At 40.6% G+C, this 17,718-nt stretch overlaps 1 protein-coding gene across 1 annotated transcript in view; it reads right to left on the bottom strand.

Annotated features, from left to right (window-relative positions):
• Positions 1–17,718, bottom strand: part of UNC5D (unc-5 homolog D (C. elegans)) — a 248,729-nt gene that overhangs the window by 66,882 nt on the left and 164,129 nt on the right. Inside the window, exon 10 of the mRNA XM_012724776.1 lies at positions 14,579–14,611. Within this exon, the coding sequence (XP_012580230.1) occupies positions 14,579–14,611 (33 nt within the window). The remainder of the gene's footprint in view (positions 1–14,578; positions 14,612–17,718) is intronic.

Genomic DNA, 17,718 nt, shown 5'->3' with positions numbered 1-17,718 from the left:
CATAATCTTAAAGGCAGAATAATCTTTGGAAGTTTTTGGGAAAAGGTAGCAAGTTTTGACTCAGGTAATTCACCCCCTTACTGATTATGTGGTAAGCACACTTAAAAGATCCAAATGTAATTAGATGGCCCCCTATTTATGGTTTTAACTTTACCATGTTCTAAAAGTGAACTCAAGTTTTGTATCTGGACTTTTTTTTTTTCCATTTTGATCCAGTATTTCATAAACTACATATGTAAGTCTTAACTATAAAAAGGGCTTTGTGTTAGATGATCTTGACCAACTAGATGGTAAAATAACTGTTCTGAGCATGTCAAAGGTGGATTAGGCTAAGATGATGTCTGGTAGGATTAGAGTATTAAGTGCATTTTCAATTTAGGATAGTTTTCAACCTCTGACGGGTTGACTAGGCAGTAACCCCATCAAGGCTTAGGGGGATCTATACTTTGTCACCCTGTGTTGGGTTGGGTTTAGAGGGTAAAATAAACGTATTGTGCATATACCTTGTAGTTGTATGACACTTGCTAGGCACACCCCCCCCATGTCCTAAGATGGTACTTATGTTATCAAATAAATAATGCTAATAACACAAGTAAAGTAAATTTATTTTCAACTAAGTTAGTGGACTGTAAAATAAGGTGCTACCAAATTAAAGAGTGAATGAGGAAATCAAGCAGAACCAGTTCAGTAATTAGGCAGTAAACACATAAAAAGAATTCTCAAGGGAGAACACAACTATCTAAGAAGTTTCTAAAAGGTTAAAGGACAATCAGGCATTTTTAATAAAGCACAACCGTCTACAGGGTGTGTTGGGAAATGGTGTGGCTTAGGCTTTAGTTCCACCTTCATGACAGTCCAGACGGGGAGGGAGGGACCACCTGTAGTGGTCTCTGACCACCCAGAATGTGAGCGTTTAGACTAAAGCAGCCCAAAGTTTCAGTGTCAACCTGTCATCTCCTTTATGCTCCCACCCTCCCGCAACTCAGTTAAGTTCCTTGGAGGGAATAATTATACACTAAGCAGAGAGAGGACACAGATGCAGCAAGCCAGGTGACCAGAGCAACAGAAAACTTTGGATTGAAACCAATTAGCCTTTCCCCCATTGTCTCCTGTTGCTTGGGTTCTGCTGACTAATGACACTATCATCTTCAGAGGTGTATCTGGAGAGAACACACCTGCTTAGCAACTGAGCACATACAGAGAAGCAGCCTGTCGGAGTCCTGAATGCAGCTGCTCTGTTGCTGAATTGGCGAAGTAGAGGCAAAGGCCCCCTTCATACTTCCCGAGCATAACAAAGGGAGGCCCGGACAGAAATGCTTTTGGAAATGGACACCAGTGAACATGAACATGCTGAGACAAAACTGAGTAGCAGGAACAAGGAGTGGCTTCTCACCCTTTACATATGCACTCTCTCACAAACAGCATTTTCAATGTCCCACCAAGTAAAGTGCTCTTTTTAGGAAAGCCCCCAATATATCCCTTCAGACTGAATTCTAAATAGCTCACTGTGTTTTCTTTACCCAGGAAGATTTTCAGGATCCATTCTAAGTCAAGAGAATGAAGTACTGGCATGTAGATTAATTTTTAAAGGTACAGAGACTTTGGGAAAGGGATGGAGAGGTCTGTAGGAGAACCACATCTTTACAAGGACCCTCCTGGCATTAGATGGGAGAGTCTGATCTCAAAGACACAAATCAGTCATCCTACAGACAGCTAAACGGCATGATATTTATTTTACAACAGTTTTCTCCAAGAATTAGAAGGTTCAGGATCTAATAATTTCATTAATTCAACAAATATGTGTTGAGGACCAACCATGTACTGGGAATGAGGATGTATGGATGGATTAATACTTGGCCCATAATCTTGGTTGTTTCGTTTTTCTAAAAAGCAATATACCATGCAGTTAAGATCCTGGCATGTGCAGCTACAAAGACAGACATATGTAGAAGTATCTGCATATATCTGAAGAGATTAGATACCCTTACTCATGCCTCAAACTCGGTCACCATGCTGCTGCTGCCTTTTTTTTTTTTTTTTTTTGCTCTTCTCTCTACCTTTTAGTTTACTGTCTCATTCTTTTTTCTTGTACCTCATTTTCTAAACTGTCATTTTAGGAAAGTAAGGTGGTTTTCCCTGTGTTTTTAAAAAGTGTTGTAACAGATTCTCTTTCTTACATGATTTTAGAGCTGATCATAGAAGAGGTGTAGTTCTGTGGCTTCATTGGTTTCAGAGACGACAGTGGATAGAGCTGAGTAGATATGTGTCTGTGAACACTTGAATCCTTACATGCAGGGGTATGTGTGAGTTCAAAGACACTTGACTCTTGTCAGAACACTTGAAGCCACTGCCACACCTTACGAGGGGAAGAGCACCACAAGTTGGGACCACATGCGAGGGAGTTCTAGGCCTCAACGGCCATCTCCATGTCTGCCTGCCTGAAGTTTTTTTCACTGCACTGCGGTGCTGCCCAAATTCAGGTGTCCACCAACCTCCAGAGAAAGGCCCATCACCTTCTGTGAAAGTCACTGGCATGTACTCCTTATCACACTTGGTCTATAGATCCTGTCCACCTCTATCTCAACATTGGATGAGCAGCAGCTCAATGTTCTCCTCCAATCAAGTGACTGTCTTGGACATTCTAGCCATCTTGCTGACTTCTAGTTTTCAAACTCTCACATCACTTACTGTTCCTAGATTCATTTTTCGATCATTCTTTTTATTGTTAATTACCTGAAGGCCAATGCAAGCTCCCCCACTGCTTTAAACTCTTCCAAAATAGTAATGCCTCTTTCATTTTCCTCAGAAATGTACAAATCATTGGTGTAACTATTTACTGATTGCTTGCCTGGCCTCACACTGAGGTATTAAAGAAATCACCTTGTGAGGTTGATTTTTAAAAGCATTATTGCAGGGACTCTTCTCAGTTACATTTACACATACACAAGCTTATACCTGTCACTGGTCTGTTTGCTTGAAGTATTTTGAAAAAAAGCACTGAAATCTGTAACAGATCCAAAAGTTCTGTTTTCTTTCTGGGCACAGGGTTGCTACTTTTCTCTTATTTTTGGCTTCATGAACAGGGTTTTACATATCCCTGCGGTATTAATATCTTCCCTATTCATTATCCCTACTTTATCCAAACACGATAAAATCTTCAGGGAAGGTTTGGTAGGACCCAGCATAGATAGGGAAAAAAATGTATACAATTGATAGGTTAAGGGGAAGAGGAAGAACTAAGAAATCTCACAAGTTCTAAACAAGTCAAACTGAGGATGTGTGCACACCTGGAAGAAGTTGCACAGATTGCAGAGAATGGTTGCACAGATTACAAAAGCAGGACCTTAGAGGGGAAGTGTTCAAGGGTTCTTCTGGCCTGGAAAGGAAAGAGCTGTCCAGTGCCTTGTCCAGTGCAGGAAGGGCTGTTGGGAGAAGAGAAGAGGCCTAAAGAAGGTACTGGATGAGGCGTTTCGTTTATGATGAAGCTAGTAACCAATTCTTGACCGTCTCTAAAGAACTGAAAAAGAGGATGTGGCCTTTTATTCTGGCAACTGGAACACTGCTTAGATATTAAAATGACCTTTTCTACAATGAGGGTTGTTAAAAAACCTATGCTGTTATTTCTGAGAAATCCTGTGAAATCTCCTTTCAAAAAATCCCTAAAACGCAGCGTGACTTTACAGTAGTCTGCAGGTATTTTATTTTATTTTTTTGGTCAAAACTGATGAGGAAGCTGAATGACCTTTCGTGGCTCCTTTGAACTTCATAGTTCAAAGAACAGGTATAAACAAGTTCCACAGCTTCATGAACTGTAATCACACCTGGTCATTTATAGCAACTAGTGTCCTCAAAGTGCTCACTGGAAGGGTCCTCCCTAACTTGTTTTCTCTACATGACACCCATCTGAAAGACACTCAATGTTGATGTTTTGAATGAATTTATGGATCCGGATTTATTTCACAAGACTGTATAGCTTGCAGAATTGGGAGTATATCAAATGCTTTTCAAAATATGATATTCTATTTTATATCCTATTAGATATTGTAGAATAAACATTGTTCCCATTTCAAGGGAAACATTGAAATTGTCCCATATGAAAGAGTGAATTACTAAAAAAAAAAGAAAACCCACACAGATTCACAATAAAGGTTGTGAGGAAAGGCAAACTGAACAGCAGCTACTACGCCAGACCCCCCTGAAGACCAGGGGGACCCCTTTCACATTTGCCCCACCTGGGCAGTGTTGTGCATAGAGTGAGATGCCAAAGTATTTTCTGGCAGGCTGAAATATGACGGAAGTTGTTAGTTGTTAATACTTGCTGCCATCCAGAAACAACAACTGAGACCATAGCTTTGAATCATCTGCCATGGTCCACCATAGTTGCAATTTCAATTACATTTGCATTGCATGGGATCGCATAACGTTACCCTTGGCCATTCTATATCTTAGCTTTTCCAATTTCCCATCCTCATTAACCTTGTTAGTATAATGTGGGGGTGGCTTCCTTGTTCTTATGAATGACAACAGCACATTGGTGAGTAGCATTTGCTCTAAGTCAGACACAGCTTTAGCATCTCCTATTTAGGAACTCATAATTCTCCCCCAAACCTTGTGAAAACGTCTGCATTTAGATGTGTAAACTGAGGCAAGGAAATGGCTTGCATTGTTGAAAGCCTCTAAATTGGGATTCAGTCTTTGCAGGTCTGGCTCATGCCAATGTAAGTGCCTAACTACCTCATGGTAACAAAGGTGACCCAGGAGCCCAGCACTAATGGTGCCTGTTCCTTTGAGATTTAGAGGTGTGACTGCATTCTCAGCCTCTTTTATAGATGATCATGTAGGTTCAGATCGTAAGAAACTTAAGCAGAAATTTGTCTTTGCAGAACCATCGCAGTGTGGCTGCCTCACTTCAACTCTGCTCTTTGTGCCTGTAGCCAGGTCAACATGCTGTGCTGCAGGAAGTCACCATCAGCACCCGCTGGTCTCAGCGAAACCTAATACTGGGTACCGTCACTTGTTACCCAGGAAAGCCTTCTTAGAGTAGAAGTTCATTCATGTCCTATGACCAAATATTATTGGTCACCAAAGCATTTACTCTGAACTTTGTTTGCTTTCTTTAATACCCCTAATTCTCATCTGCTTTTCTTACTAGCTGAAAAAAATAGAGGCCCATCCAAGTACTAACCAGACCTGACACTGCTTAGCTTCTGCAATCAGACAAGATCGAGTGTATTCAGGGTGATTAGGCTGTAGACTCCCTGTGTGAGCCTGTTCTCCTACAACTAAAATTCCTCTGCTCCTTCATACCATTTCTCCTTTCCTTTTCTCTGTTCCTCTTCCGTGTCAGGCCAGCTCTGATGCAGCTCTTCCCTGCCTCCATGGAGACATGGCCACATTCATTATTCCCTCTTGGTCTTGCATCTATCTTCAAACTTTCTCTCCACACCTGAGGCTCACCCTCTGACTACACAGGCATATTCTCATCTCCCAGTCATCTCTGCCCACATCCTTCCCAACCAGTTCTCAGATCAGTATCTCAGAGATGCAGTCGTCTTTACATACACTAACTTCTTAAAGTACTTTGTTTAAACATTAAGCATTGCTTTATATATGTCCCCTAAATTCCCTATCCAGTTAGCCTCCGTGCCCAGTAAGATGAATGAATAATTAGAATACACATACTGGATTAGAAATGCTTTAGGAAGTGTAAAAAGTTATGCAATAAAGAGAAAATACTTTTCGTTTTAATACTTCTTCCAAAGTGGCCACTCTCAATGGTACTTTTGAGATCATTTGAAATGATAATGCCCTGTATTTTCTTTCTTTACCCCAAAGGCATTACTGTGTTTCCTTTGCTGTATTCTGTTTGCATTTTGAAAACAGAAACCCTCCCTTATCAGAACCTACATACCTACTTTTCTTTTTACACTACATTGGCAGGCTGTATGTTACTTAATTATTACACTATTTCAATATCATTTGATCATTTTCTTACCCTTTACAGTCTGTTTTGCTCAGAGCACTGATAACTCTTGAAGGTGTTTTGCAATCACTGCATCAACAGCAGTGTCCTCTGTCTTATTCTTTATCACTGCTCTGTAGCAACACAGAAGAATAACCAGTTCACCTTTGGAGAGGGAGGGGTGAGTTCCTTTACATTTGATTTTTCTTTCAGCTCCTATCTCATTGTTTAGCAACACCCCTTCATTCTCCTAGTTCTATAAATGGGCTTTATAGTTCAGTTGCTTTGGCTGAGCTTTCTCTTACTCCTTTCTCCCGCTCATCTAACTGGATAATCACTCACTCATGGACAGTGCTAACTTAACTCTTCCCTTGATGTCCAACAGTCTCAAATCATGATCTCCTACCTTATCTACTATCTGAAGGCCTCAGGCCATATTTCCTTCCTGCTTGCAGGACAAAGCCACTGCATGTTGTGTCAACATCTCAAATTTGTCATCTAGTTTAGTCATCATTTTGATCTTAAATATTTTCTCCTCTTGAATTCTGACTTTTTTTTCTTTTTTAAGAAATGCTACCACCAGGTTTGAAACCCAGTATCATTCATTGTATCCATTCACCCCTCTTCCCAAACCACTCACATCAGCTCCAAGATATCTCCAGTGCTTTTCCTTCTGTTTCAACAGGAAACAGCACAGTTGACACCCCTACTCTACAGTCCCATTGTGCCTGGTACCTTGCTGTTAGCCTTTGATCACAGCACAGTTTCACTCCTGGATTACTCTTTTCAGAGTTCTGGTCTCCCCTGCAACCCCTTCCGTGCCGCTCTGTGTGCATTGAGTCCACTCCAGGCAGATCTATCGTTGACTCAAAATACTTTGTGTTTAGGCTCATCCCATTTATTAATTGATTCCTTTTACTTTCCAGTTTATGAACAATTTATTCCTTTTTATTTTTTTCCCCCAAGTAGACTTTGTACTTAAGCAGACCTTTTCTGGCTCAGATTTCTTGTATAATTTTTTTTTTTTCCCTACTGAAAGGCACTCCACTTCAATAGCTGTTTCAATTCTAACCATTCTTCCAAGAGTGAAAATGAAGGTTATCTACTTTCTAATAATTTCGTGATTGTGCACAGGCATGTTTTATTCCTTCTTTTAAATAAAGTTGCTAGATTTTCCAAATAAATGATGCAGTTCCATTTGAATTTCAGATCACAAATGAATAATTTTAATGTGTGTTTCCCATGCTGTATTTGGAACATACTCAGTTTCATTGTTTATGAGAATAAAATTTTAAAACTATTTCATTTATTTATACATACAAGAACTGGGGAGTGGGAACAGAACAGGCAGATTTTCTGAAATACTCTGCTGAGGGGAGCAGTGGGGGAGAAAGGAGAGGTCTGTTCCATGGCTGGGGATCTATAGTGGCTGGCAATATCTTCATGATGCTGAGACTTTTATCCTTCTACCGCAAGGGAAACCCCTGGAAATGAAATGTAACCAGGTGTTCTTTGTGTCTGGGACACTATTTTTAATCTGCAAAAGAATGCTTAATCATATCAGGCAGAAAGAACAAGTAAAAATTAGAGATGGATTCAAAAAGAACAATATTTGAACTCTGGTCCTTGAGAAAACAACTTCAGTTTATTTAATTCTCTATTTTGAAAATGAAGATGTTAGCACTATAAATTTTGAGTACAGGAAGAGATAGTGAGATACTATCTGTAAATTCATATCCTTAAGAAATACCCTGGGTTATTCTGATGCTTAAAAACATACCGATCTATCACCTATTGTGTCTGTGCTTAGTTCTAAGGTAATATTTAATGGACAGAACCCCATTCTGTCCTTTAATGGAAGATTCAATGATATTACTGAAAATGGTAGTAAGAAAAAGTGTATACTGATGATGGGATAAAAAATAGATAATAAAGAAATTGCAAGTCCTAAGAAAATGACAAACATTACACATATATATGGTTTGAATTGATTCACAGTAGGAATTGAAGGACAAAGGACGTCATGCAATTCATGGGAAGTGCTGTGTTTATGTAATTGAAAATAATCAGCAGGAGATGAGGAAAAATGCTGGGCAAAAAAGGAAAAAAAGGCTTTAAAGCGTGGCTGGAAGATCAAATCTGGTGCTAGAAGTCTAATAGTCTAATAGTGTTAGCTTGGAAAAGTCTGGAATTCTGTTGAGAAATGAAAGCTAGGCCCTAAAGACAGACAAATCTATGGGGGGGGGGGGGGCTGGGCAGGGAGAGGTTTCAAGGCATCATCTAAGTCTGCCCTGTTTAAAAAAGAATCTCCAAGTGGCCAGTGTAGACCTCAGTGGGGAATTCCTCACTATGGAATTGAAAAAACCTCCCTGCTATCTCCAGGTTCTATATTATTCACTATGGGTGAAGCTATTATACTCTGGGTAAAGAAACAGAATGGACTGTATGTTGATGAAGTGAAAAACCAACCTAGTTTTCATACTTTGAGGACACATTCAGGCCCTTTATTGATGAAAATCATTCTTGAAAGCCTGCATTTTGGGTTTTACCCTAGTCACTTTCACAGAACAGGTAGGTGCTCATTATAAATTATTTCATTCTCCCCCCCCACTTCTCAAATTATCATCTATCTTGTTTTGAAGTTGTAGGGAAGAAACATTTCTTACTTTTCTTGCACACATCACTGGGCCAAGTCTATATGGAATACCTGTACAATAAAAGTGTATGTGAATGAGGATAAATGAAGGTATAGAAGCAAATATGTTTCCTTATTTTTGCCTTAAAAATCAAAGACCCATGAGGTGTTAGCAGGAAGATTTAAGATCACAACTTAGCAAATATTTGCTGAACATCTAATGCATACCCAGCACAGTGGTAAATGCTATAGGCGTGATGATGAACAAGGCTCATAGTGGCTATCAGATGACAAGAATTAAGTCTGCCAGAAAGGAGTCCAGGCAATCTAAAGGCAAAGAAAATACTGAAGAGGAAAATAGTTTGATGCCAGAGCCAATTAATGGGAGTAACTAACATAACCCAGACGTGGGAGGTGGGCAGTGAAGCCTTCTAGAAGTAATACCTTACTGAAGATTAAGGTTTAGGTGGAGGAAAAGAGTTTTTAGGCAGAAATAACAGAATATGTAAATATGTAAGAAGTTATATGCCAAAATGAGCAGAGAATATTTAGAAAAGGAAGAAGTTTTGTTTGGATGAAGACTCTACAGCGGTGAGACAGCGGTAAGAAAAATATCTAGTGATTTAGCTGATCTATAAGGAGAAGCTGCTAAGATTAAGAAAGATGTGACCAGAACCTCTACATATTAAGTAACTTGGACTTTATCTCAAAAATCATGGTGAACCATTAATCAGGGAAGTTATGTGGCCAAAATTTATGTTGGGTAACTGGACACAAGGATGCAATCAGGAAGGAAGATGGACTGAACATTAAAATTTCCTTCTGAGCAACCACTTTCCTTCCTTGCGGTGTTTCCCTTGAATTTTTATTTTTTCTATTTCCTCTGCAGTGATCCTCTGGCCTCCCATATATTTAAAGGTTGATGTTCTTCAAAGTTCAATCTTCAGCTTTTTTGTCTATTCATTCCCATTATGTGCTGAGATCATCCCACTCTAATGGCTTACATATTATCTGGACACAGACAAAGTGCAGATTTATGTCACCAGTTAGGACCCTCCACTAACCTTCAACCACATGCATTCAACAGCCTACTCAATCTCTCCAGCTGGGTGTTCAATAGGTATCTCAAACTTAGCATTTGAAACACTGAACTCTTGATTTTCCCTTTCCAAATTTTTCCCATATCAGCTAAAAGTAAGTAAGTTCATTCTTCTAGTGGCAAAGCCAAAATTACAGAATCACTCCTACAGGTTTACTTATCATACTCTATATCCAGTACATTAACAAAAACAAATACCAATCCTTTGACTCTGTCTTGAAAAGGTAACTAGGAAACTGGGACCATAGATCACCATGAATCTAACCATAAATCTACCATGAATCTAACTTGTTAGACTCAATGGCTCCCAGAAATGAGTGTCCGTGTCCGTCCGTCCTCCCCCTTATAGGGTCATTCTCTGACTGACCATAGTGTCATTCTCTGACCATAGCCCATAGCTTTGTAAGATTCATGTGGGATTCTGCATTCTTAAGTGATGTCACCTACCATCTAGCATTCTTAAGATTCTCAAGTGATGTCACCAAGTGATGTCACCTACCATCTAGCAAGTAGTTGTAGCTTTTAATTATTTCCCTAAGGCTTCCCGGGCTGGGCGGGAGGGGAGAGGGAGGTGGGGCGGGAGGGGAGAGGGAGGAGGGGCGGGAGGGGAGAGGGAGTTAACTTTAACTGACACGGCAAAGTAGAGCAGCAGGCACACACACACAGGAGCACTCTTCTGCTGCACCATACGCGGGTCAGCTCCCACGCAGGGGATCGAACTCAGGCCTCAGCAGTGAGAGCTCTGAGACTAACCCCTAAGCCATCAGGGAGGCCCTAACACCAGCTTGGTCAAAATGTGGTCTTAACTACTTAAAGAGGCTCCAGGAGAACTGCTCACAGCTGGTCCCTCCAAGTCAGGAGGAGACTATTGCTGTCCTCCCTTCCCACCTCCCCCCTAGAGCCTTGGGTGCTGAGGGAAGATGACTTTCTGTGGCACCGCACCACCATGTTCTCATCTATGACACGAGGTGGGCAGAAGTATGGGGATTCTCCAGTTCCAAAACACAAGTATTTTTCTCATCAGTGAGTCAGAGGTACAACCCACACACGTCAGAAAGTAATCAAAAATAGTACTGATCCTGAAAAGGTCTTTTGTGATGACCATGTGTAAAATCAGTCTTTAGAAGTTTCTAAGCCAGAGACTTGAGTCTGCAGAGCTGGATGTCCTTATAGAATAAAGCTCGCTGTGTTGTTGCACCACAGACTTTAAGCAAACTTCTACCCTCGCAGCCTTGGCACTCTGCCTAGATTACCATCCCCCCAGATATTGAGAATGTTCGCTTCCCTGATTCTCTTTGAGTCTCTTCTTAAACATCACTTTACTATAGAGAGCTGCTTCGAATATCTTATATAAAAAGCAATGCTCCTTCCTACCCTGAGCCCTTTACCTTGCTCTATTTATTTTTACAATTATCACCAACTCCAGGGCACTGAGTACTGTACATTTTCTGGATTCTTCAATTCCATCTCCCCTTACAGAAACCTATAGTTCCTATTACTTTCAAAGGCTTATATGTCTTACTCAGTGTTCCACCTTCTAAAACACTTCTGAGCACTTGGTAAGGACTCATTGAAACTCTGTTGAATGCACAGAGGGATGGACATAAGTGATATGAAAATGGAGAGAAATTGATGAACTTGAAATTTATCTAGGTGCTAGAATCTCAGATGAAAATGTTTTGTTTGCATTGAGCAACAGAAAGGAGAGGAAGAAGACAAAAAGGGTCTAAGATGTTGTCCACATTTCAGACCCAGAAAATCAAATAAATAGTTTTGTATTCACTGAATTAAAGAAAAGGTGAGAAGACTGGATAAGAACAGGGCAGACAAGGATGAATGCAATTTTGAGAAGTTGAGATTCAGGTTACTGAGAGATATTTAAATGGTAACGAATGTCCCAGCAGTAGCAGATTCTGGAACTATTAACTGGACTCTCATTTTGTGCTCATTTCTGTTAAGTATGATGCTATGTAGGAAGGAGGAAAAAAAATATATGCGATTGAGTTACTTTCTAGAAGGAAGCTAAATCCTTTTATCCTCAGGGAACTGGCAGACCTCCCTCCTCAGCATCCCACCTCTCAGGGAACCTGAGCCCTAAGCCTCCAAGTAACCTCGTTCTTTGAATGCAACCATTTTCCCATCTGAGTATGGGGGTGCATGTTTGCCATTCAGAACCTACTATATTTTACTGCACCTCCTGACATTGTTACACAACATTTATTGAAAGCACATTTGATGGTAATGAAGTTTCTATTAACTATGATTAAATCTCATAAAGCACCTGAAGATAATTTAAGATGTGCAGAAGCAGAAAATGAAACATTCGGTTTAGTACATTAGGAAACGTAATTGATTAAATTATCTCATTTACAATAAGTGCTTTCATGAGCTATGCAGCACACATATTTTCTCTAGTTTGTCATTATGATTTGCCAACTGATATCTAAAGGCTTCACTATCTTGTGACACCTCCCTGAAACTGGAAGCTGGCTCCCTGGCTGCCTCAGAGGAAGGCGGGCGAGGCATGCGGTGGTGCTTCCATTCACCAGGCCTCGCATGTATACAACTATATACAGGAACAGGTTGTTTCTCAATTATCTTCATAATTGACTTTGATTTTGCATCAGCGGTGATTCATGTAGTCTTAAACTAAGCCCCTCTTCTACTGAGCAACCAGAGCTTGCATTTGTATAATGCACTTCTAACCGTGCAGCTTACAGAACCCTGATCGGATTCCTCTGGGAGCCTTTTGCAATCACATTGATTCTGTTAGGGTTTTATTTTTAGGAAATCACAAATTAAAACAGTTTAAGCGATTCCGTTGCAGTATCCAGCAATTAAGCATGGCGTTCAGGAGCGAGAACCCCAAGCAAAAACTAATTCAGGAGTCCCTAAGGACTAGCAATAGCTACTGTGGGGTTTACGGCTGGAAGTACAGATGTAACCAAATTAGAATGGCACAGGACTCACAAACTAAGCGTGAAATTAATTTTTAAAAAACACACCAGTGTTTCTTAGTAACTCTTCCATTGGCCACCCCAGAATCAGCGGACGGCACGGTGTCTATGACTAAGAGAGGCTAAACGCTCACTTATGTTACCTCTCACCCTGAGATCTTGATTCAGGCACAAAGCAAATACTCAGTGACTCTCTTGAATCACCATATCAACCTGCATATACCTACACATCCCTTCTCTCTTCCTATGAATTCAAAATCAAGCATGTTACTTAGGTAGCAGGGTTTTCTTTTAGGTAGCTTAGCACTGTTATCTAAGTACCACTGATTCTTTTCCTTGTGCTCAAAAAGTTTGCTTTTGTTGTTCTGCAAAGTTCTTAGACTGTAAGTAGACATTTTTAGCTCATGCCTGTTGGAAGCAAGCCTGCACATAACACGTATATTGGCTCTTTCTCTTATGTCTCTGACTTTTCTCCCAAGCTAACTATTTCTGCCCTCATAGGATCTTATTTTTTCCAAAGAAAGTGGCCAACAAGAACTTTGACCTCTCCCAAGAACAACTGAGTTGTAGTAACCTAGTATTTAAAAGATCACAAGCCATTAAACTAAAATGGAAGACACAGACCCAGGGACATTTTCCACAAGTTTTACAAACACACCCAGTCAGACAGCTGTCCAAACCTCTTACTGCTTAGAGCTGCAGTTGCTGTACTTTCCATCTTGAGGTTTCCCTTGCACAATTTACATATCTGAGTGCTCGAGAATCATTTGGGGGACATATTTTTTTAATTGAAGTAAGATTGCATTATAACATCACATAAAGTTTCAGGTGTGCATCATTGAGAATCAGTATGTGTATATAAACTACATTAAATTCACAGCTAATTGTTCAATAGGGGAACGCTAAAATGTAGATTTTTTTTTTCCAGAACCATTCCCCTACTCAGGATGCTAAGATGGGGCATATTCTATAAGCACCCACGCTCCAAGAGCCTGATGTTCATGTTCTTTGATCCACCTTTGGAGAAACAATTTTCTAAGTCATTAGTTTTTGACCCGAGTTGCACATTGGAATTAATGGAGAAGTTTTAAATCTAGAGATTCCTATAGGATTGTTTTAGGGTGATGCAAATATTTTATCTAGGCTGTGGAGATGGTTCTAGGACATCGTTGGTGAAAACTTAGCCAACTGTATTATACGCAAGTTAATAATAGATAATGCATGTTACGCTTTGATGAATCTGATATTTTAAAAAGAGCTTTCAACGAGGGATGTCTGGGTTCTAACCTCTCTGCCACTTCCATTCTGATTTCACTGGTGTGGGAACTGAGATTTTTCAAAAGATCTTTGGGTAGTTATAAAGATCAGGTTGAGAACTACAATGTCCAAAGTTGAGCTGCCCATTGTTAAAACTGCCCCCTTTCTCACAACTACTGGATGCATGGAGAAAGCGAAGATGGGTAGAGAGATAAAGCCAGGAAGACGCCAGCATGTTCAGACTGCAGTGGACCTCAGCAGGGAATGCTTGTTCCTGACCTATCCAGTTGCCCTGATTTCACCGTTTCAACAGCTTCCTCCCTCTCCTAGCACACAGCCTGGCTGCTTGCATGAATGTGGGTACTGACAAATAGCTATCAATTTTAACACTATAAATCTCTTCAGAAATAAGAACCCTAGATGGTATTTGCAGAGAAATGGACATATAGGCAGGAAAAATCAAGAAGACAGATTTACTTTTACTTGGACGGAGAGGAGGGGTGTGCATGTGTCATTTGAATTTAAACCTGATATGTGACTCCAAACCCAATGAGGAGAGACCCCAGCCTTTCATAAAAACTTCAATTCTGTTTGGCTCCTAAACAAATACAACAGTAAGGCAGCAAATATGAGAGTAAATGACAGTTGCAAGAGGAAAAATAACTTACTTTGGGGTTTTATCTCATGAAGAGGTTTTTTATCTAAAAGAAAGAAAGAGAAAAAGAAAGTTGCATTTAATAAATTTACATGGAGCAGATACAGTTCCTAAATCACTTCACGTGTACCTCTGGAAGTGAAATGTTTTCTCAGGCGATATGGACTCCACAGTCCATATTCCTCCTTTTCATGCTAATGTTTTTTCTCTTAAAATATTTTTCTATGAGGAGTGCTTCATTCCCCTCCCCCACCTTTTTTTCTTTTCCCTCAGGCTTTTTTTCTTTTCCCAGAGCTTCTGTTGCATTTGCTAGATTCTTATCAGCATGCTGAGGGCAGTGAGCCTATAGCCTGGCTTCTTATATATCTACAGCCAGAAGACTGGGCAGGTAAGAAATGCTATTTCTCTATAGAGGGTAGAAAAAAATGAAGCCCTGAATAAATATTTAAAGTGGCCCTGCCTTGGTTTCTAGTTCTCATGGCGTCAGTAAAAGTTCCAGATGATTCCAAATGTATATCCATTCTTGTCATGTATGGTGGCTGGATCCTGTGTTGGAGGTTTGTAATAAGAACAGATTTGTGAAACAAAATAAGTGCTAGCTATCTGTTAAAATGTATCTCACTGCTCTTTATGAGAAGTTGTCACCTTATTTAAGATTGTATTGAAGTAACACTGCATTAGAACTTAGAAGCTTGAGGTGTGCATTCTCATGAACCGCTGTGTCTACTCCATATTACGTTCACCCTTAAAGCATAGCTTTACCCTTCACCATACAATGGACCCTTTCACTTCACTTACCTATCTCCTCATCCCCTTCCCTTCTGAGAATATCTAGTTGATCTTATAGTTTAAAAATTTATTTTAGTTTTATGTAGCTCAGTAGCTTTATGTGCCACATAAAAATGAAATTATACAATGAATATAGTGTAGAATGTCATTTTTATAATCATAGTATTTAGCAGTGCAGTGGTCAGATAGACATTTTCATCAACTCTGCCTTTGCCCTCCTACGCCGCATCACCAAATCTCATGCAAATCACGATGAGACTTGCCTCCTCTGTCTTAGCCCCAGCCCAGACCAAATCTGACACCATGCTAAGGGTACAGACCCCTTGTCAGGCACAGATGGAACACTGTCAGTGGACAACCACCACGGCTTTGCGTAGGGTTCCAGAATCCCACTCTGGTCGGGGCCCTTGGAAGGTCAAAGTGCAGTCTTTTCTCCCTCTGCCTGAAGGTGAGGCAGCAGGGGTGAGACACTTTCCTTTTGGATTGTTGTTAACTGAATCAAATCTAGCCCAGCGCATGTGTGGGGACTTCATATATAGGACTGCTTGCTGCACTGTAATCCCTCCCCAGGTATATTCCTAATACTTCCTAGACCATCTCTTACCTGAACCCTTCTGAACTTGAACTAACTTTGACAGAAAGCCCTTGTAGTTTGCTTTAAATTCAGGTCTTGTGTGATTTACCACCTGATTTTTTTTTTTTTAAAGATTTATTTATTTGTGCATACAGAACTGGGGTACAGAGGTTCAGGGGCGGCAAGAGGCTTCACCAGAGACAGAGCGGGGAGCAGAACAGGCAGATCTACGAAGTACACTGCTGAGGGGAGCAGCTGGTGGGCCAGGAGAGGTCTGCCGCGCCATGTGGTCACCTCCAGGGCAGGCGGGAATCGAACTTATGCGGGAAGTGGCTTTAGCTTCTCAGTGCTGTGCTTTAACCCGCTGCGCCACCAGGGAGGGCCACCACCTGATTTCTTATGTGCCAATCACACCCTGGCAAATGGGTCTTCATTGCTTTTCAATATAAGGGGAATGTTAACTGGCAAAGGGCAATTTCTGGCAAATCTTTCTTAAAGTGGATAATCATCTTAAAAGATTATAATTCGCTCAAGTTGTTATAGTCATATTCTGATTTTTACAGTTTTCTTAAAACAGACACTTGGATTCTCCTTATGGTACAGAATCAGTGCCACTAGCTTCCCTGAGAGCAGGTGGTACTTTCCAAAGTCCAGATGCTAATGCACATAAGAATTAGGTTAAATCCACTAAAGTCATTTTAACTTGAGTTTTTGCTTATGGCAAGCTATCTGAAAGTGTCTGGCATGGGCACAGAGATGCTGGCAAGCCTAGACTAAGGCATCTGAAAGTGATGCATTGCTACAGCTACACAGAGAGACATGCAGAACAGCTGCTTGGAGCTCTGGCTAAGCTGAATGGCATTTTATTCCATCTAATGCCTGGGAACAAAGATTATGCTGGGTAACAAAATGAAACTCCATTAAAAACAGGTGAGCTATAACTTCTCCCCCGAAAAATAAATGTAATCTAGCCAGGATATGAAAATCTCGGGGTGGCAGTTATACTGTGTACAGTTCTGAAGAAAGAAAGAATGGGGCAAAGGTCCTGAGACAAAAGGACACATGGGGTCCCCCTAGTGTCATCTTCGTTGGTTTTGTGGTCTTACTACCAACTTTCAGGGTTAGAGGTGAATTTAGATCTTGAATGGTTTCATCCTATCAGTGTGATGTCCACAGTAAAATAGACAAAGTTAAGAGCCCTTGAAAACTGGTGTTGGGGGATCAATGATAAAGGTGAAACCATGCAGGGAAGGGATAGGCTAGCATGCACTAAGCATCACTAAGGGTAGCTCATCAGTGTTATACTTTGACATGCTATGAAAGTGATAATACTCATTTAGAGTATTTAGAGTAGAAGAAAGACTGTGCCATTGCTGTGGACATGTCATAAAGCCAGCGAATTTCAAGGTACTTGAATGGGAGTTAAGAGACTAATGCCCATTCCTGGTCTCTGCTTTATGGGACCAAGGACAGCTTCTTGGTAATGGAAAAAGTAGGCAGAAACTGGAAGACCTCTTTGGTCTCCTCCGCTCTCGCCCACTATAAATCTACACAAACCTGACTGAAACAACTTCCTACATGCAGAGTAAAGGCTACTCCATGGGCCACTGTTCCACTACATCTTGTTTGTCAGGATGAATCCTCTCATGGAGTGAGGAAAGATTAAGTGTCCTGGAACCAGCAGCAACACTGGCTTTTGTCTAACATGAGTGTCCTGAAGGCAAACACTAGCAGAGCATTTCCCTAGCTTGCCATGTATGATCCGAGATTTTTCTACCATATGCAAGAGA

This window comes from Condylura cristata, unplaced genomic scaffold (genome assembly GCF_000260355.1).
Source record: "Condylura cristata isolate star-nosed mole 26May11 unplaced genomic scaffold, ConCri1.0 scaffold00014, whole genome shotgun sequence".
Lineage (NCBI taxonomy): Eukaryota > Metazoa > Chordata > Mammalia > Eulipotyphla > Talpidae > Condylura > Condylura cristata.
This window is presented reverse-complemented; position numbering and strand designations above follow the sequence as displayed.